Genomic DNA, 21497 nt, shown 5'->3' on the forward strand with positions numbered 1-21497 from the left:
TTTTTTTTTTTTTTTTTTTTGCTTGGAACCTTTGCTTCATTTAAAAGCAAACATAATGAAGTGTGCTCTGGAGATGAATCAAAAGTCAGTAGTGAATGAGCACCTAAGATTTTTCTGTTGCAGAAAGCAAAGAGCAAATAGCCAATGATGCAAGGACCTGCAGAAGGAAAAATCATTTTTTTCCTGATGGCTTTCTGTCTTTTTTTTCACTTTGTGGCAAGTGAATAGCAGAGAAATGGATTTTAACTCCACATGTGCCAGAGAACTCTTACTTGATTCTGAGCATCCTACTTGCATCAAACAAAATGTTTTGAGGCTGTTTTCTACTTGTGAGTTTGTATTTTTTGTGGTACACAGCAAAGATTCCAGGGCTGTAAGCTGGGAAACTGTTGAGCAATCACACTTCCAGCTGAAGCCACTGAGATCTTCATCTTAAACATATGAATTACTGTAGAATGGTCTGAAAACACAGGTTTTAAACAGCTTGTGTTAGGTACCCAAGTTTAGCTGGTTTACTTAGCTTTATTCTGGTTTACTTAATGTTTTTTAGAAGTGGCAAAAATTGTAACTTTAACATCCCAGAAAGTTTATGAAAATGAATGCATTGATGTCTGAAGCATTCATGCTCTTCTGATAAGCATCACATAAAAGCCTATAAAGAAATGAATAATTCTGTTTTCAAAGCAGAATCTGAATAGTGTGCAATAAATAATGCCTGGTGAGAGTGAATAATGAAGGGAAAATAAACTATTGAAAGCTACACATTGGTTGAACATTGCTCATTCTGCAGACTGAATGAGGTAAGGGTCTTATGGAAAAAAGCAGATGTGACAGTGGCATTTACAGTGCTATCATGGTGCCTGTGCATGAAGCACATGAATTAGTGTTTCATAGGCAACCACACCATTTTATGGGCTTGATTAGCAGCCTTTATAATGTAAGCATAGCATACTTTTTGTGTGCAATAAACAAGTTACATGGTTTTTGACTCATTTGAAATCCCTATTTTAAGAGCTGGAGGCTCTGAAGCCTTTTCAGTTCAATGGTAGTGGAGCCATTCTCTTCTTTCATGTGGGGGAACAATATATTCTTCCTGCTTTAGTTCTCTGAAATATGTGGATTATTTTATCTGGAACTAAGTAAGAAAATAAAAGAGTCAGCCTGGTGCAGGTGCAGGATTAAATTTAATAATACTGTAAGTGAAAACATAATTAGATCATGGAAATTACGTGGCAGGGACTCAGACATCCCTCAGTGACTTCAACATTCCCTGTTCTACTCCTGTTATTTAGGAACATGGAGGTGGTTCAGGCACCTCCCAACAGCAGTGACTGGAGATGCCAAACTGCTCTTTTCATTGGCAGAATCACCTGTTTCTATTTATGCCCTAATGCTGCTGTTACTCACAGAAAAATCTGGGTAATTATCCACCTGCAAGAACAGAGGAGTAGTTGGTCAGCCCCCAGGTGTGAGGATGTACTGCCTGGTTTCACCAGAGGTTTTTGGAAACACATACTGGGCAACACTGGTAGGACACTACATGGAGGACATCAATGCAGTATATAGAGAGCTGAGCTAGTTGCAAGTGAATAATGTGATGTGTTCAGGTTCTCATAAGGTTGTTTTAAGGATGGATTTGTTATTTTTTCACTGCTGCCCAGATAAATGTAAGTGCTGATGACACAGGAAGGTAGCAGGAGAGCGTGGTCAGTCTGACTTGACATGTAACAGAAGACAGAATTTAGATTTCGCTGAAAGCTGTGAACGGCCTCAGTCTTTATGTAATAATTAAAGAAATAAGTAAATTCGACTTAAATTTTACTTTTCAGCCTTCTTTAGGGGTCTCTTTACTTTTTGTTGCAGACAAATTCCCATTCTGCTGTGCAGGACTCAGATACTGGCTTACCTCAAGACAAATTCTCTTAAATACTGGTATTTTTTTACATCTGAATCCCTATGCACTTACAGAAAAACCAAACCACTGTGCAGCACTCCATTCATTGTTTACTCTTGCATTTAATCCCAGGAATGCTGTCTTACTCTGTGAGTTTCCTCCAAAGATGGATGAATTCCCAGAGATGTCTAAAACAAAAAGAGGGGGCTTTAACTAAACACAAGAAAAATGACAATTTAAAAATTTTATAAAGGTGCCAACCATGCTTGTTTAATTCTTGATAAAGGATGGTACTACATTTCTGCATTTTTAATAAAGAGAGGGAAAAACTCTTACAGCAGGGCTGCAACCAAAGGTAAAGATACCAGCACAGTCTGTCTTACAAGACTGGAATAAAATATTCACAAGTGTTGCTACATAAAAGTCAAAAGATTACTCTTGATTTGCAGGCACATTATACAATGCTTTCAGGTTCTTAAAATCGATTCAGAAATAATTTTGATATTGTGAAAGACTGACATTATAAAAGCCATTAAAATGCCCACACAAACACTGCAGGTAAAACCAGAGATCCTAACTCTACTGAATTTCTGTTTAAGGGAATTTTATTTTGTATTTTCAGAATTTTTCACATGTTTCAGGGAGATAAGTAACCTCGGGTTACTCAGCTCTAAAGATTATAATGTGAAAGAAAAGATGACTTGGGCCATTGGTACAAATTTAATTTTCAATTGCATGATCAATAGATGAAAACAAAGGCATATAAAGCACAGTAATAGTATATATTTTTTTTCTGTTTGTACAGTTTAGCCTTACAGATTATCCTTGCTGAAGAAGAGCAATGTTTAACCATTTAACATTTATACTAGGAGAATCACAGCAAGAAACATGACTGGACATTTTTGCTTAAGGGTGGATTTGTGTCCTTTGACTATTTTGAGGGGGAGCTGAATTGAGAATTGAATCTTCTCATCATTTATGGATCAGCCATGCTGGGTGGGCTGAATGGTTAAGAAGAAGGGCTCAGGGGATGGGGAACAGGGCTCTTGAAAGAGTTTCTGTGCAGGCAGAGCCCTGCTACCTGGTGCACTCCCCAGTTGCAAGGCAGTGCCATGCCCTGGATACCAACTGTGTCTTCTCTGCAGTGGATCACAGAGCAATCCGACCATCTGCATCCTACATATGTGCCCACAGATGGGGAGAGAGAGGTCAGGGTGCAGAGCTGTGCATGGATTTGGTCTGAGCCTCACTGTAGGGAGTGTGCAACAGGAGATAACTCCATTGCTCTCAGCTCTCTGGGTGAGACATACAAGGCTATTGGTTGCCTTTTATGGGCTCCTTCAGTCACATCTCATTTTTCTCCCCTCTCTAAAATGGGTCCTATGTAAATTTTCCTGGCCTGGCAAATTTTTAAGAAGCCAATAATGTTGTTAGACCCTAGATGAACATGAATAATAGCCTGTTTGCACAGCTAATAACTGAGCTGTAAAAACGAATTTGCTTCCAGATGAAACTTGACATGTAAAATTTAAGGTTGGGGAGCAATTCTTTGTATGTATTCTGAAAACCAAACCAAACCCTAAATGGCTTGGACTGCTTAATTTTTATTCATCCTTAAAATAAAATACCCTGTGGAAGGGTCATCACAGAAAGCTTCTGTGTTTTGATATAGCACTTGGAATTAGTCTTGAACATAAAATGCAGCAAATGTTTAATCTGTAATAAAGTTGAATCTGCTCATTTTGAAGAAGAACAATGGCTGAGGGTCGAAGCTTTGGGTTCTGCAGTTGCCAGATGGGATCGTTTCCAAAAGAGAATTTGGATGGTAATCAGTGTCCTCTGGGATCCATGCCCACTGCTCTGAGCCTGTGTGCCACAAAGGAGAGATTAGGGGCAGAATGAGAATGTGCAGGGCTGGCAGGAATCAAAGAGACTCCCTGTAAAACCTATTACATCTGTGCTCTAAAAAATGCTTAGAGAAACTGACAGTCAGGAAAATGCAGTTTTGATTGTGCTTTGATGGCTGGGAAGCTAAAATTGTGTGGGTGGGTGGTTAAGTGTGAGTCCGTGTCTATGCCAGCTTTATTTGACTGAGATGGCCAGAGTCAGGGCAGTTTTCATTGTCCTCTCAGAGCAGCAGGATAAATAAAGGAGTGAAATGGGGAAATGAATTTATAGACTTCGGTTGTCAAATGTTTAACAAAAGGCCCAAGTCTTGGTGTTTTGTTCTATTGATTTTGTTTTGGCAAGGCAAAGATAAGATTGCAAACCTGTACAAAGGGAGGTGGCCTTTACTTCCCTCTGTGCCTTTGTGGTGGCTGGGTGATGTGCTGAATTGAAGTTTCACTTTCAGACTGAAAGCAGGTGTTCCTCTACACTGAATTATGAGATACAAACACTATGCCATGTTTTTGGGACATACAGAGTTGGCTGCAACTAAATAAAACAAGATCCCTAATGTTTGGGTGGGAATATCTGAATATCTCCAATGTCTGCTTTGTGAGGGCAAGAGAAAGGATTCACTTCCCACATCAAGTTTCAGGTGATGTACAAGGACTTGTCATGATCTTTGGAGTTTTTGAATCCTGTGCCCTCTAGCACGTGAGTCTGCCCCTGGTTTGGGTCCTAGCTCTCAAAACCAGCTGAAGAACAGGAGCTGCTTTAACCTGATCTGGCCACAGGATATTAATTTTCCAGGGGAAAATAAAGAGCTCTGATGTTGGCTGCAGCCCTTCAGTGCCCTCTTTCAGCACTCTGTTGCCCTTCTGTCCTCTTAGGGATCATGGACCTCCTTCCTAAGGCCCAAGACCAGCCTGAGTAATGGGTGAAAATATCTGGCAGTCCTAACAAGCAGCACAGGTTATGCTGAAACAGAAAAGTTGTTCAGAAAAATGTAAAGCTGAGAGTAGCTTGGATATCTTTAAGCTTTCTACAGAGTAATGAAAGGGAGATGGGATCTTTCTGAGACAACAGTGTGAGTGTCATGAGTAGAAATGAAAGTGCTTTGACCAACAGGTGCTGTGAGAAGTTCTTGGGAAGTTCAGACTATATGCCTGGCAAGATCTGTGCAGACATACAAGTATGTCAATACTCTGCTTTATCTGAGCCATGGGAGAATGCAGGACTGAAGCACAAGAGGTACAGCAAATCAAGGACCAGCTGAATTAGTAGGAATTGGTTTAGGTCAGCTTAGACTACAAGTATCTGTCTGCTTGTGTATTGGGGCTTCATCTGTCCTGGTTACAACTTAACATCTGTGGAACTGAGAGGCACTTTTGCTTTTAGGGAAGAATTAAGGATGGGAGAATATTTTGCTGGGTGGACTGGTAAGGGCAGGAGGAGAGCTATTTTGTGCTTCTAGAAACTATGTCCCTAGGACTTGTTATTCTGAAGTGCATCTATCACTTGATGCTTTATGTGATATGACAAAATGCCACAGGGACTGTTCCATCAAACACTGTTGCTGCAACAGGGTCTAACAGGCAGGAAATCTGAAACAAGGTCTTTTCTGAAAATGTTTTAAAGAACTGTGACTCTGGAAGTGCCTGTACAAATGTCTATCACTCATACAAACCTGGATTTCACACCTGGCATCAGCTCTGTCCTAATGTTGGTGAGAAAAGGTTTTTCAACTTGAAAGAAACAAGTCTATCAGAGCTCTGTTACATCAATAACTTCTCAAACCTAGAGACAAATGTTGACAAGGCTGCACTTGCGTGACCCTCAGGTGTCTTGAATGAAGCTCAAATGAGGTGCACAGAAACACCCAGAAGATTGTTGGCATTGACTAAGCAAAATATGGTGCAGAGGGAGGAGATATTTGAACATCAGGCCTACATTTCCAACATTATAATTGGATTCCTTTTCTCTCCTGGAAAAAGGATCTTCCACTGCTGACATTTACCTCTCCCAGTTCTTCTTTTTGAGGGATTTTAAAACGAAGTTTGATTTTTATCTAATTCTTGAAGCAAACAATTCCACTTTGACCAAACTCTAATCTTTTGGTTATATACAAGACTTCATTCCTTCTCCTGTTACTTAGGAACCGAAAGTGATGAGGCGACAATATCTAATGGGGTATCTTTGAGACAAATTATTAAAGACAAGCTGGTAAATCAAAAGAGAAAGAACAAACATTCAGAATTTGACCTTGAAAAAAATTGCTTTTAATGAGCTCTCACTCTGAAAAAGAAAACAAATGCTGGACTCATATTCTTTCATGAAGAAAGACAGCCCTGTCAAGAAGCTATAAGAATTTACAGATTAGATGACTTAGGCTCTGCTTGCTGCTTAGCAGGAAGACAGATTCAGCACTTGCTTGAAAGCAGGATGGGTTTTCAAGTGTTCTGTTGTCATGTGAAATCCATAGAAAAATTATGAGAAACATTGCATGCAGAAATCATACTAAATTCCCATTTGGGTATTATTTTCTCATTGATGTTGTAATTAATGCTAAAATAATTTGTCTGAGAGCCTTCAAGATGCTCAGAGCTTTCCAGAGGGCTGCTTGGAGCTGAGGGAATTTTTCACCTCTTAGAACCAGACCTTGTCTCTGCTTCCACCATCCACACACCATACAGCACCTCTTTGCAGCACTGGGGCCTAAACAAAAAAGATGTGGGAGAAAAATGAAGTGAGTTTGTCTAGCTTACAGAGCTTTTAAAAAGAAAAAAAAAATAATAAAATACTCCAAGCTTGCTGCTACTACTACATTTCCCTGTTTGTGTCTAAGCCACTTGGGAGCCACAGAACAAACAGCAGCCCGTGGTACTAATCTGCTGCTTTACAGCAGCAGTATATGGGCACTGTAGAGTTACATGAGACACTGTCAACTTCAGTTTTGCTCCAGTTGATGATTCCTTTGTTAGTAATAATAGGATAAATAGTTTGAAGTGAAACATCTTGAAAAAAATCCCACAGTACTTGTTACTAACTATGGCCTCAAGTCTGCATTGCTGTTGGCTTTCACGGTGATTTGTCACTGCAAAGCACAGATCAGTCTATAGCAGTGCTTCTCTAGCATGCAAAAGATCTTGCCAGATAACTAATCCTCACTTTTTTTCTTGGTCCCTTCATTCTTATGCTCATTAAAATTAATGGGAAAGGTCCCTTTTGTGACTCTAGGTTTGGTTGCACTCAAAGATACATTGTCTAGGACTACTGCTATGGGAATAAAGGGTAGAAAGCTTCTGTGTTAACTTCCCCCTAGTTGAATAAAAACTTTACTGATGGACTGCAAAGCATCTCCTGTTTTACCCCTACTCCCCTGACAGAGCTGTTAAAGAGTCAGAAGCAAGAGCATAAAGTAGAAGAAGATGGGTTTGAAACCACATGAAAAGTATTGTGAGTAATGCAGCACTTCTCAGGAAGCCAGGTGCCAAGGGAGCTACTTGAGAACCTGATGTGTCCAAAGTACAGCTGAGGAGCTGGGTAACACTGCACTTGATTTGCTAAGGAAAACCAGGAGGTGATGGTCAAAGTGGATAAAGTTGGTATTGCAGTTTAAAAAAGTGGTCAGAACACAGGAATCCATGAGTCAAATGCACAGCTGAGCCACGGATGGATACCTGTGCATTTTTACATGCAGTTAGTGAAAGTGTAATGAGTGTATTTCACATGTAAATGGAAGACTTGGTCAGTAGATTTTGCAGCCTCATACCTGGACAATAAGCACTGCTGAGGTTTTGTTTGGCCAGCACTGTGGTGATGTTGCCTCAGACTGCTGCTTGTGCTTGAATAAAGGAGAACTGAGTGATAGTTTTAGGACAAAGCTGAGTTATAGCTAAGGAAGTGACAAATTCTGGCTTGTAGGAGAGACAATTCTTGGATGATAAATTGATGGATTTTGTATTTTGGTTTAAATCTGATAGTGTGATGTCCTCCTTTCTTTACTAGGCCACGAGCTGGCTAAAAATAAGGATGTCATTAAGAAGACTTTGAGTCTGCTAAGGGATTTAAACTGACCTTTTAGGCATGAAACAAGGAAAATGTGCTATTCCGTGCTGTGCACCTGGAACCAGTAGGGACCAAGCAGGGGCAGAGCAATGGGAAGCAGAAATACTTCACACATGTAGAGCTGGGGAACTCCTTGCTTCACAGTGTGACCCCTGCCCAAGCTTCAGCTTACATCACTCTTGAAAAGGAACTGATATTCATGAAAACTTATTCAGGACTCTTTGAATAAAAGACTCTAGCACTGGCTGAGTAAGTCCTCAAGGCACTAGTGGCTGGGAGATAGGAAACTGTTGTGGACATGCATTGCTTTTTGTTGGCTCTGCTCTTGCATTCGCTCACAGGCATCTGCTCTCAGCTGTAGTGTGGGTCAGAATGAGCTACAGAGACCCTGGGTCTCACCTCCCATAACCAGGGTTGAGATTAAGAGAGAGACTGGGTTACATGCACCAAATCTATAAGTAAACTCAGCTGCCAATTAGCAAATTCAGTATGTTAGAATGTATTTTGATTATAAAGGTTTGTAAATGTTGCACCTTAGCTGTTGGAGACTTGCTTTTTGTCTAAATATGTCTCTGCTGTTACTTTACAGATCCTGGATAAAAGAAGCATAAATTCTTGTTCCAGTTTCTGATTCAAGAGGTGAGCTCCTGGAAGAGAAACACCTTGTGAGGTAAATGAACAGTCTTAATTAATTATTGAAACACAATAGACAAAACTAGATTTAATTTCTCTTACACATCAAATGGTCTCCCTTGCCCGATTTGCTTCTCCTTTTACACCTCTGCTTTCCTTTGCCTCCACAATCCCTTGGATACACAGATGTCCACAAGATGGTACTAGGCTACAAGTAGCCCCTACAATGCCTGGTCAGCTGCTGAAACTGCTGCTGGTCAGGTGTTCTCACAGCAAGTCCTTCAAAAAAAAGCTTCTTAATGTTATTTTTTGTGAGAGGCATTTAGACCAAAAGACCTGTTAGTTTGTGTTTTAGTACAACAAAATTCTGATAGGAATTATAGAAAGTCATTGGTGTGACTGCTGCTCTGCACATTCACTCCAGTTTCACACTGGATAGCTTCATTATTGTCTTTGGAGCCACTTCCATTTTAAACTAATTTAGGAAAGAGAATGAGGCCAGGAGATAGAGTAGCATTATGAATCTGTGTTTTGGCACATTTAGGAAAGGGAAATTTGACCTAATATATTATAAATACCTCATCTGCTTTAAGAAGTCATTGTAGCCTGTCACATTGATCCAGCCAAAACAAACATTATTTTGCATGTGCTTTGCATGCTAAAAAATCATTCAAAAAGGCTTGAACAAATTGTTAATACTCTAAAAGCTGCTGGTGAAAGAGCTCAATGATTAGATCCTCTCCTCTTTACATGATTCAAGTGACACTGCTGTCTAATGACTTTGTGAAAGACACAGGTGCATTTTTAGATGGTGGCCCAAATCTGGAGCCAATGGCACTTCAAGGCTTCAAGGTTTGGAAGTGAAAAGTTTTATTACATTGTTTTATGAAAAGTTAGTGGCTTGGGTTTTTGTTTTTTTTTAAAATTACACTTCACATATAATCACGGTAATTCAAAGTTACTCCTGAAAAACATCTTTTCATAATAAGATTACTGAAACACTCTTAATCCCGATTGTATGACCGGCGCTGCAGCGTTAATTAAGGACAGGGAATCGCTTTTTCATCAGCAGAGCGATAAACACGGCCCCCAGGGCTTGTACAAGATTTTTTTTTAGCAGTTCCCGATCAAACCCCTCGAGTTTGTAGTGAGGGCGAGGGCGTCCCGCAGCAGGAGGTCACCACCTTTGGCACCCCTCGGCCTTGCTGCACTAATTTGAAGACAATTAATTAAGTGGAGATGACCACAACAGCGTGGCCGGCATGAAACCCCTCAGTAATGAGGAGAGCACACCAGCTGTGCCTCCAGGCCATTTAAATGAGTCCCCGCGTTTAATTGATTTAGGAAAATTAAGATCATGAGCGAGCCTGGCACTGTCACCGCCATACGGAGAGAGGCTCAGCACCGGGGAGCCCGATCCCGGTCTGCGGGGCTCCTCCTTCCCTGCCACCGCTCCAGGGTTTCCGCAGGGGAGCCCGAGCCTGTCCCGCTCTCCCTGCGGGACCTTTTCGCCGCTGCCCCGCGCCGCCGCCAGCACTCGGCATCCCCGGCGGGACTCGGTCCGCGGAGTAGCGGCAGCAGGTGAGCCGTGCCGCCCGGGCCTCCGTAGACAGGCCCGGGAACGCCTTTCCGAGCGCTGCGGGGTTCCCCGCGGCTTCCGTTCGCTCCCAGGGGAGCTCCCCGCAGGTCTCCCTGGGGAGCGGGCCCCGGCGGGGATGCGGGGCGGCGGGGGTTGGGGCCGCTCCCCGCGCTGTCAGCGGCTCCCGGGCCCGCCCAGCGGGGCGCGTCACGGCGCGGCGGCGGCGCGCGGCGGGGCGGGGGGCGGCGCCGGGCGCAGGGGGCGCGGGGCGGCGAGCGGTGCGCGGGCGGCGCGCACCCCGCACACGCGCTGCCACCGAGGGAGCGAGCACCATGTGCCGGCCAGCGCTCGCCCGGCTCCTGCTGCTCCAGCTCCTGCTGCTCCAGCTGCACCTCGGAAAAGGTGGGTCCGGAACGGAACGGCAGGGAACGGAGAGGCCCGGCGGCTCTCCTGCTCTCCGGCAGCCGCAAGTGCACGCCTCGCCTCGGTGCTCCCGGGAAAGGGGCGAGCGTCCTGTCCTGTCTGTCCGGGCACCCACTCGCCCTGGTGCTCCCCACGCGAGGGTCGGGCTCGCGAGGTGCGGGGGCCGGGCACGCGGGTGAATGCAAGCCGAGCGCTGGTGACAGGAGCTGCCACCTTTAATCCCTTTCTGAGGAGATTTGTGCCTCATCAGAGCAGCGCTGTACGGTGTCTGCCAAGCAGATTTGCTCCGTCTCCCCCTCCCCGGCCTCAACTTTAGTTGGGTCAGTTCCCTTTCCTCGGGACGGCGCCGGTGCCCGTTATCCCCTCAGGTATCTTGTGCATTTGCCCCGGTGGCGGGCGCGCAGGAGTTGCCAGCATCGGTGTGCTGTGTGATTTTTCTTTTGTCTTTTGCACTTCGGGTTTAACCATCATCTCTTCCCAGGCTCCTGTGTCCCTGTCTTTAAAACAATGCGGGGAAGCACGGGAATGGTCCCTTTTATCCCTGCACAAAGCAGGTTCGCGATCGCCGCCGTCCTCCCCGCGGAGGCGCGTTTCCCTCAGCCCCTCACCGACCCGCTCTGCCCCGGCCAGCCCAGCCGCACCCCTCACCCTCCGCCGGCGGCTCCCAGCGCCCTGCCCGGCTTGTGCATGGACCGGGACCGGGCGGGGAGGGGGCCCCGGGATGTCCCCGCTGCGGGAACGCGCTCCTCTGACCCAGGCGCGGTCCCGTGTCCCGCAGGCGCCGTCAAGGAGTGCCCGGAGGACCAGTTCCAGTGCCGGAACGAGCGATGCATCCCCGCCATCTGGAAATGCGACGAGGACGATGACTGCTCGGATAACAGCGACGAGGCGGATTGCCGTGAGTGTCGGATCCGGGGCACGGCGGGGCTGGGGGAGCCCGGGACGGGGCCCTCCCCGCACCGAGCTTGGCGGGGCGCGGGTCCCAGCTGCGCTGCGCCTTTTTTCTTTTTTTCTATTTTTTTTTTTTTTTTTTTTTTTTTTTTTTTTTTTTTTTATGAATGAATGAAGTCGCGCCGGCCCCGGCTCCGGCGCCGATTGGCTGCCGGGAGCAGCAGATCCGTGACGCGGCGGCCGGGCCCGCTCCGCTCCGCACCGCGGGGTGGCGGCTCCGCGCTGCCGGCAGCAGCCCGCCTGGATTGGCCCGGGACACCCGGAGGGGAACGCGGGCAGCGCGGGTCGGTCGGCAGCGTTCGTCTGGCAGTTCCTTGTCCGGCATGAGGTTCCGCCCTCGCCTCCGGCAACGTTTCAGCTTCCGAGTGTGTAAAGGGATGGGCGGTGTGTGTCTGTGTGTGTGTGTCCATCTGTCCTCAGGGGAGCTGGGAGGTGTCTGATCCCGTGAGCAGGTGCTGGTGTGATAGGCTGCTTGCTTCTAAGCATCGCCACAAGATGCTTAGATGTGGGGTTGGTGTGAGCTTTGTGTTTCAATCCATGAGTGCAGTCAGGGTGAGGGGATGGGAGATGAGCTTGGACACAGGACAGTGATGGTTCCCTGGTGGTGTAATGGAGAAGAGAGGAAGAAGATAGATGCTTTCAGTCCTGGGGAAATGGCAGTCTTGCCTTCTCCTGTGGTGTGGCTCTAGTGCCTGTAAGTGGCACCCAGGAAACTTCGGGGAGTTAGTAGGGTTGTGCTGTTGTCACCTGCTGTTTTGCTTGTAGCTCCTGGGAGCCTGGGAGAACTTGTCTCAATCATGGAGTGTAAGAAGCATCTATCAAAGAAGTTATGGAGCCTAAGTCTTAAAGAGAAAGATCTTCAGTTTGGAATTTTAAGTTGTAAATATTGTAGCAAGCACTGTGTCTCTTGACTTATCTCTGTAGGGGAATATACCTTGAATGTGCATCAGGTGATAATTCACTGAATGAACTCCTGAAAGTTCATAGACCCAGGGGATATATCAAGAAGAGTCACTGGTTATGTGTTTTTCAGTATGCAGCTATCCTATTCACAGCTTCACCAATAAATCTGTGTCAGATGATGCTCAGGGTGAATTCTGAGGAGCTGAAGGAGAGCACAGATTCCTGTTCATAGGAAACATCTTGATGTTGTTACATAGACATAACATTTATTTCTGGTGCTTTTGTATTCAGATGACTTGATAGGCTTTTTATCAGCCTAGGTTTATGATCTGGGGAGTTAGCAGCATTACTTCACTCAGTTACAGAAATGGTTTATGCAGGAATTATATTGGTACTAGCGTGAGGCAACTTAAGATCTGGAATGTTTCACATTCCCAAAGACTCAGGAAATCCTTGGCTGACTGAAAACAAACTTGGGCTTGTGTATAGTCATAACAGAGCAAGATTGCTCAGCAGTGCTTGAGTTTCCAGAGTGAGACAGTAATCTGTGCAAGTGGTGGCAGTCTCTGAGCAGGCTGATGGTATTCTTGAAGACTTCTGTTTAAAAGTCCTACTGTTGTACAGAGGCTTGATGAGCTGCAGGGCTGTGCTTTGGGAATTGGTGTCTTAGAAGCTGGGATTCTGGCTGGAGTAACATCCTAAGGAACACCCTAGACTCTGTAATCAAGAGTCCATTTGTGGCTTAAGCTCCTTGCCTAGTACAAGCAAGTGGTTCAGTGTCTGGGCTGCTTTTTGATCTTTGCCTTTTCCTTGTGATCTGCCATCTAAGCACTGTGTCAGAAAAGAGAGTGTGTATCAACATCCTGTTGAATATCAGATCTTTGTTAACCTTTCTGTCTTAAAATAGTTAGATAACTGCATCTGCTTTCATTTTATTTCAGAGGATTTTTGCAGTTGCTAGGTTTGGAGGTGGTAAAAATACAATAGTTAGATCATAGTAGGATGGTGGCTTTTGAGAGATCTTAGGAAAGAGAAATTTTGCATGTGGAGACATCAGGAACCTGAGCTTGGTATTTATTATTGTTTGAGGACCATAATACAAAAATTATTCACGAACTGTTAATTTAGTTCAAATATATATGTGTATATATATATACACACATGCACACTTTGCAGGTGCTTCTCTGATCAGTCTGAAAGACACTGAAATTGAGTTTTTCACATGCATTTTTCTCACATTGTTTCTGAACACTTTTTAAAGCATTTCTTTTAAAAATGCATATTGCTTTTCAGCACATGTAATGTTTAGAGTTACACTCTCTGGGTGAAAGAAAACATTCCATGTGGTTTTGCTTCCAGCTACCATGACTCTTATCACTACTGATATGTAAATTAAAAAAAAAATAATAAAAAGAACATTTATTTAAATCTGTTTCATGAACACATGTGATGCAAAGAACTCTTCTGGAAAACTTGGCATGATGGAGTGGTGATGGAGAGGGAGAAGAAAATGCAGGTAGCTTGCTGGTAAGGAATACTGATACAGACCCTGATAACCTCTGTAATTACTTGCTAATGCTTTTTCCAGAGCTGTTAGATATTTGTAATTGTTCATTGCTGCTTGTACATATCCACCCTTGTTGAAGAGAGAGGAGGTCTTCGTCTGTGTTAAGAACTGGTTTATAAAACGACCTTGTCCTTGTGGTATAGTCTATATACATTGGAAGAATTTGTAAGCAAGAGTATCTTAAACAGTTCTGTGAGGAGATAATTTTTATTTTGTTTGTCCAAAACAGGGACTTCATGACCTGGCAGTAGCACTCCATGTGCTTTCTACTAGATGCTGTCTTTTCGTAAAGACTGAAGTTGCTGAGTTCTGAGTTGTTTTTTCTTTAGTTTTTCTTTGTCTGTTTGCTTGTTTTTGGTTTTTTCCCCTGGTGTAACCTGTGCTTTTTAAAAAGGAGTTGTTGATTCTAAAGAGAACATCTCAGTAATCATCCTGTCCTGTATCCTTGGAATTTGCTTTCCTTTCAGCAATTCTCTTCTGTTGTGGTTGGTAGTTCAAGTTATCTGCCATAGGACTGATGTGTGAGTGAATATGAGGAATGAAGGAACTGAAGCACGGAAAGTAACAACGTGGGCTCTGACACAGAGCAGTTCACTCAGTACTGGTTTGTAAGGTGTGTTAAAATTATCTTGGGTTGCTAAATGTCTTTCTTGGGTATCATAGGGCCAAATTCTTGGTATGTGGCAGTTGACTTTAGAGGTTTTACTTGCAGGAAATGGATGAAATGAAAGGAATCCAGTTCAGTTTCCTTCTTTAAGGAAAAAAAGCTGTTTAATTTTATACAATTTTTAAATTTTAATGGGTGTTCTGACAAAGGCAGAATTTGAGCTCATTGGCCAACATGGTTCACTAGTGACAGCAGACAGTGTAGAATCCCAGAGAACTGGGATTTTTTTCTCTCACTGTTTGAAATACCATGCATTGGTTGGTTTTGAAGGCAGCCATTGCAATACAGATCAGGTTCTGTATATCACTTTAGTTCAATTTAAATTATCTTCACAATCGGGCATATTCAAAACATCATCTTTGGACTGGGGACTTCCTGCCTTTTTGGTCATCATCATTTGCACAACTATCAGTCCTGTGTATGGTGCATATTTCATGTTGCATATTTTGGTGTTATCAAGTCTTTTTAGTAATGCTGATCATTTAAAACAAAGGGCCACCATAAAAAAATACTTCCTCAGTATAAGAAATAATGCTGAGGATTTAGGGAAGAGGAGGAAAATAGGGGTTGCAGAAAGTTGGTGAAAAGTACAAGAAGCAAATGGATATAGGTAGCAAGTAAGTGTGAAGATAGTTATTGGCTTACGAGAAGTAAAAGGAAACAAATCTTGGTAGCAAAGAGCTGTAGCAAAGGAAGCTCTGAGAAACAAAGGAGACTGTAGGCATGTGGCTTGGGAAGTGTTAAAAAGAGAGAAGGAGGAGATACTACTTTGTGTACATGATTGAAATACATAAAGCTCTATACAAGTTGCTTAAATATGAAGATGCCTTTTTCCTCTTCTGTTTTAGAAAGTCATAGCATCTTATAGAAAAGAAAAAAGGAGTAGAAAAGTTCCTTAATATGCTCCTGTGTATATACTAATAGGAAGCTAAACTCCCAAGGGAAAAATAGTGCAAGTGATGGTGTTTGGACTGCTGGGGAAATCAAGTCTTAAGCTGTGGAATTTGAAATCTTGGGCAGCTGTTGCAGATCTTGTATCTGTGTAAGACTATTGACTCTTCTTTATGGAAAATTATTTGCTTGAGCTCCATCCAGCCTGTGTAGGTCTGACAAGACAAAAACCCAGTCACAATTTACAACTTGCTCTGTGTGATCCACACTCTATGTGAACCACACAGTGAGGACAGAGCTCCAGGGTAGTTTTCAAAATTATTTTTTATATGTATTTTACCCCTTCCCTGTATAAGCAAGTCATGCCTTTTCCACTCTGGAAAGTCAAAATTGAATTTTATAAGCTATTTGAGAGAGTGGCTGCAGTCATTGAGGTTTTCCCTTAATGGTATTGCAGCAGCATTATAAAACAGCTTTTTACTTTTACAGTGGGAAAAATGTCCATCATTTTTGAGGCCAAGTGTTTTGGCAGAGGATCTCTCCTTGCTGAGATACTCAGGTTGGGGGATCCTGGGTTTTGTTCTACATCTCCCTCAGCATAGGTGGACATTGCAGGGCCAGGTTGGCCTCAGGGCCCCCAAGCTGTGTGCCCAGACTGGAGAATCCTGAAGCCACTTTCCTGGGCAAGAGGCTTTTGGAGACTTTTTGCAAGTTGCTCACCATTGTAAGCAGTAGAGAACAAGGGAGAACTTGCAAATTGCAGCCAGACACAATATATTTGACACACACACACAAAAGAGCTCTTAGTTTGATAATGGTATTTGATACAATTTCATTTTTCTGCTGCAAGTAGGATAAAGGAGACTGATGAAAATGAAACACAAGCTGTAAAACCACTTCAGCTTTGTAATGCTTGCCTGCAGGGGGACACAGCCAAATGCAGAATTACTGCTTCTCTTTTAAAGCTTCATTTTCCATGTTTGTATTTGGATCCTGTCTGTGTTGTTGCTTTCTGGTGAGCACTGTTCATAGGGAGATTTTATACTGGACAGGACTGAGGCTGCTTCAGGTATGAGATGCAGTCTGAAAGGAGTTACTGTTTCAAAGGCTGTTCAAACACCTCCAGAATTTGGAGTAGACACAGCATCAGCAGACTTGCCCTTACCTCAGCCCTTGTCCTGTCTTGGGGACACAGTACCTGATTGTGTAGCTGAAACACACTTCCCTTGCTATTGGGAGGTCCTGTTCTGCTGGCTTTGAGCACAGAGGATGTGCAGAGTTTGACTCCTGCTGCCTATGGGAAAGCCAAGGAAGCAGCCTGATATTTTCCTTGCTTTTCAGTTCAGATTTTACTGGAGCTGGAACGTGGGACTAAAAATCTATCAAAAGCCTATTTGAGAACTAAAATCTGGCTCCAGTAAAGAGTCAAAGGCATTATTGGAATAAAGCTGAATCGCTTTGAAAGGCAGGAGTGCAGTGGTGTGCCATGCTTGCAGGTGTGGGGACATGACAAAGTGAGGAAGGAGGCAATCACAATTCCCTCATATTGCCTGTGACTTTTTTGTCCTCTGTTATCTGTTGCTCCAGTTTTAATTCATGCTCAATGTTGAGACATTATTCTCTGTGCAGAGTGACAGCTCTGTGTTTCTCTGGAGATGCCTGTGTGCCTTTGACACGGGCACACCACCAAGCACAGAGTTTTAGGTGTCCTTGGCACATGCATGGTCATATGCTCTTGATGCTCAGTGACAGCTTAACTGAGTTGTGTGACCAGCTTGGGTGCTCATCCCAAATCTGGAAGCAGTGAGAAGAGAGCTGCAGAGAGGCAGGGCTGTTGCCAGCCTCTCCTGGTCTGTACTCTGCTGATGTGCAAGCTAGGCATAAAACCAGTGTAATGTTCTTTTGTCTTGCACAGTGAACAGTGTTATTTGCTTATCATCCTTTTTTTCATTCTATTCTCATTGTCTGTTCTGAGAAAACTAACTTGCATATTTTGGGGTTTGGGTTATCTTCCCTATGCTGCATCCTTTATGTAGAAAATCAAGTGCTGAGTACACGTGGTAAAAATGCCCTTCTCCATTTCCCCATGTCCTGGCACATTTGCTTGAGGATTGCTCTGGGTACAAACTGCTTGCCAGGATGTGGTGTTTTTCTATCACTCCTGCTCAGGGTCTGGGAAAGAGAGAGGGAAGGGGAACACGACCACTGAGAAGACAGAGGAGGGAACTGCGGTATGTGGGATACCCACTGGGGGCATTATGGCTTCAAAGGGAAGAGAACTTGATTTTGTGGAGGGCTGCTGTGCTATGGCAAGAAAGCACTTGTGTTGCTCTAGATACAGGAATAAGCTGTGATCTGAAAAGCTTTGCTGAGGTCAAGGAGAATGGGAAGATTGAAAATAATGGTTCAGCTCAAGAAGAAATGATGAAAGCGCAGTCAAAGCCAACAGATTTGGTTTGTTTGTCAAAGAGCTCAGAGGATATAAAAATATAAGTTTTGAGCCAAGGTAGGCAAGCTTCATCCTGAGCCATTTAATGAATAAAAAGTTTTTTTAAAAGTCAGTGTACACCAGTTTTCTTTTGTTGCAATATTATAGATTCAGGTTTAGCACCTGTGTGAGGTGTGATTATTGGTTGATGTTAGAGTAAAAGATACTTAAAATAATTTAATATTAATCAGAAAATATTTAGAGAAGAGCAAGATATAGCTATGAGACTGAGGGAAACAAGTGTAATGTGTCGATGAAGGCATTTATCTGACACACCTAGACTAAGAGATTGCCAGTGCTGGAAATAATGACTTTTCTTGACTCCATTGTCTACTTAAAGGGCCATTAAATACTCTGTAAGGCCTGAAAATGTCTGACAACTATTGATTGTCTTAGCTGCTTCTAATAGAGCAGACACCCAGCTTTTGATTCTGCTGGCTTTTTTAATGCACTTTTTCAAATTTACTGGCAAATGTACCATGTCTCTGGTGTGCCTCAGAGGCTGTGATGTTGTATTAGAGATGTGTCAGTGGTAGATTTGATTTGACATGACATTCTCCTGGTCCTTGTACTTCTGCTTCTATGATGGCCTTTTCCTCTCTACAACTTTCCCATTTGCCTGCAGGTTTTCTCTGGTAATTCCAAAGATGCTCCCAAAGCACGTTACTGCTCAGCTCTGCAATTCTTTGTCATTACATGTCTTATAAAAATCCCATAATACATCGATTTTTCTTTCTTTGCTTTGCACAGGAAAACAAATCAGGAAGCTGAGCTTGAGTGATAGGGATGAAGATTTGTGTTGCTGCTTTTTTTTTCTTAAGTGGGGGCAAGTCCTGGGTAGAAAAGCAGGCTGCCTGCTCCAGTGTGCTCTGCTCCCAGTGCAGGCAGCTGGTTCTAGCCAAAGGGGAGACTTTGCTGTTTTATGGTACATGTGTGGGAAGTGTTGAAAAATGCCGACTGGAGTTTTCCTAACTCTTTATTTCCTGTTAAAATTATTAATATTAAGATAGCCACAAGGAAAGGGAAGGGGGTAGAAGGCCGTATGATAAAATTAATGCAGATTTTCTGCTCTGTGAAAAATTCTGGCTGAAATACAAGAGATAACGAGCTGATTAGCCTTTAAAAGTTACAGTAATGCTGTAAGCTAGTCGAAAAATAAAAATAAACCCATATAAACTGATATCTTTTCAAAAGTCAGATTTTAACCTAAGAAAAACCAGAAGATTTTTAAAGTAGGGATGTGAGCCTCTATCTCTGATGGTCTCTCAGGGTGGGATATGCTCTGTGTCTTGCCCTAATAATGATGCCCTGATAGGTTTTACTTATGCTCATGGCAAGGACAGTGATCTTTTTCCCAGGGCTGAGGCTGATCTGGCAGCTCCATGCCTTGCTCCTCAGAAGAGGTGAGTGAAGGGTGTTGCAGCACTTCTGCAGGTGGCAGCTGTCCCCAAGTGATTTGTGGTTGTACAACGAGTCAGCAGCAGAGTCAAGAACACAAATGGGTCTCCTGCCCACCAATGCTCAATACTCTCAACCATATTGCTTACTGCAGTGGTACCTCTTGGACTGGTGGAAGTTCTTCAGTTTTCCCTCCAGGTTTCCTGGCTTTTTTCAGTCTAAGCTAAGGCCTGGCAGTCAGTTTAACCTTACAGTTAATGCCAGGAATGAATGTTAGAAACTAGGAGAGAGGAGGATTTATAGTTGGCTTAGAGTAAGGCTGGTAGTCTTTGGGCTGCAGGCATGTAAAGTGAACTTTACTGCCATATTTTTTAGCTGTTCTGTTTCTGATACATCAGTATTATTTTATGCATTATTAATATTTATTAAATACTTGAGAGCATGTGTGGCACTGTACCAGGACCAGAGCACTCAGGGACTCCGTTTCCATGGCAGCAGGAGCAGAGTCCTGTACTTGCAGAACCAGAAGGGATCTTTTTGGCAGCTGCTCTCTGGGCTGTGATTACTTTTTCTTTTTAAAGACAGATATGTGATTTAAAATCTAATTTATTAGTGCTGCAGAATCTTGTCCACCCCGGGTGAGAATTTTGCCTGCTGTAAGTTTCTTTATCTTTTCTGAAGTTCTGATTTGGTTTCTGTAGCTTCTGTGGGTGTGATTTCTTTTAGTTGCAGAACACTGGAAGAGGGAGAAAGAGTGCTTAAAATCCCTTAAAATAGATGGAAGTTTCCTTTTGCTTTTGGTTAAATTTGAAATGTTATGTTGCTGTAGATTTCTCTCACTTTTGAAGTAGCCTGTAGCATAGCTTTATCAATTTAACAAAATAATTGAAGAAGAAACTGGTGTCTGTACAACTGGCAGTAAATGCTTGACTGTACTTTTCCTATCATTTGGGTGTAACTGCTCCGATTCCAAGTTTCAACTTTGTTTTGTATTTTAACTGACTGGCTTTGTTTTGTGCTTTTTTCATGCTTCCTTGCTAGAGACGTAAGGTGTAGTATGATGTACATTCAGGTGACATTTTGCTTCATTTCAAAGGATGAGGTACAATTTTCTTTTGATTCCAAATCTTTGTTCAGCTGTGCATTGCCTGGTAGACATTTTCTGTCCATCTTTGCTTTTCATGTATAAAGTTAATGTGATCAATTTTCTTGGTGGCTTTTCAGGTGTGTTTCATTTTTGTTGATCTAGATGAGTAGCTATTTTTCCAGATGTGTTGCATGGGTTTCCTATGATACCATCTGCTACACTTGCTCATCTAGCAGTGATTGTATATCAATGAATCTTGGTATATTTTGTGGACCTATTCATCAGGTAGGATGCCATTCTGTGATCCAGGGAGTAGCTAGGGCATAAAAATCAGCAATAGCTGGAGTAGTGAATATACTTGCAGTGAAAATAAGAATTTCAGATATCAACTTAAAACTGTTCTTGCAGTCTTCTCATACTGAATTGTAATTGCATTTATGCAGCTACTTATAAACAGAGAGAAATGCCCCAGTTTCTTTGATAACAAATGTCAGTGTTGACTGATGTAGGCCAAGAAATACACCTTCTGTCTGAGTGGTTCTGTTCTTGTTGGTGTGGTTGTGTGTTGCTGGTTACACATTTGTCATCCAGTGGCTGATTAGCAGCTTAGCTTTCTATAAATCTGCACCATACAAGTGGACTAAATACTATCTTACAGATGTGAAACTGATGCTTAAAGAAGTTATCCTTTGCCTAAGGCTGGAGAGTGATTTAACATCTCTTTGTGAAGAGTAGTGACTCATGAAGAATGTTCCAAATTTCTTCTTTTCTGGTCCATTATCTCGTTGTGTTACAGAGATAATCATGTTCCTTGGATTAAATGACTGCTCAAGGGCTCAGCCTTTGTCTTTGCTGTTTACAGTTTGTAAAATAATCAGAAAAAATCACAGTGTTGAGAGAACTCAGGATTTTTAAATTTTAGTGTTGGGTCAAGTGCAAGAAATACTTCAAATGGATTATTTGAATTATATTATATTATATACATATATTATATCATACTCTTCATCTGGCCAAAAAGTTCTGTGTTTGACGCTGCACATGACAGATTTTTTTTTTTCATT

At 42.9% G+C, this 21497-nt stretch overlaps 1 protein-coding gene across 2 annotated transcripts in view; it reads left to right on the top strand.

Annotated features, from left to right (window-relative positions):
• The first annotated feature begins 10303 nt into the window (after positions 1-10303).
• The window catches only part of LRP8 (LDL receptor related protein 8), a 173075-nt gene continuing 161881 nt past the window's right edge, over positions 10304-21497 (top strand). For both annotated transcript variants that reach the window (XM_071750086.1, XM_071750087.1), the window contains exons 1-2: positions 10304-10463; positions 11263-11382. In XM_071750086.1, coding sequence (XP_071606187.1) covers positions 10394-10463; positions 11263-11382 — 190 coding nt within the window. In that variant the 5' untranslated portion in view covers positions 10304-10393. The remainder of the gene's footprint in view (positions 10464-11262; positions 11383-21497) is intronic.

Source organism: Heliangelus exortis, chromosome 8 (assembly GCF_036169615.1).
Source record: "Heliangelus exortis chromosome 8, bHelExo1.hap1, whole genome shotgun sequence".
NCBI classification, from domain to species: domain Eukaryota; kingdom Metazoa; phylum Chordata; class Aves; order Apodiformes; family Trochilidae; genus Heliangelus; species Heliangelus exortis.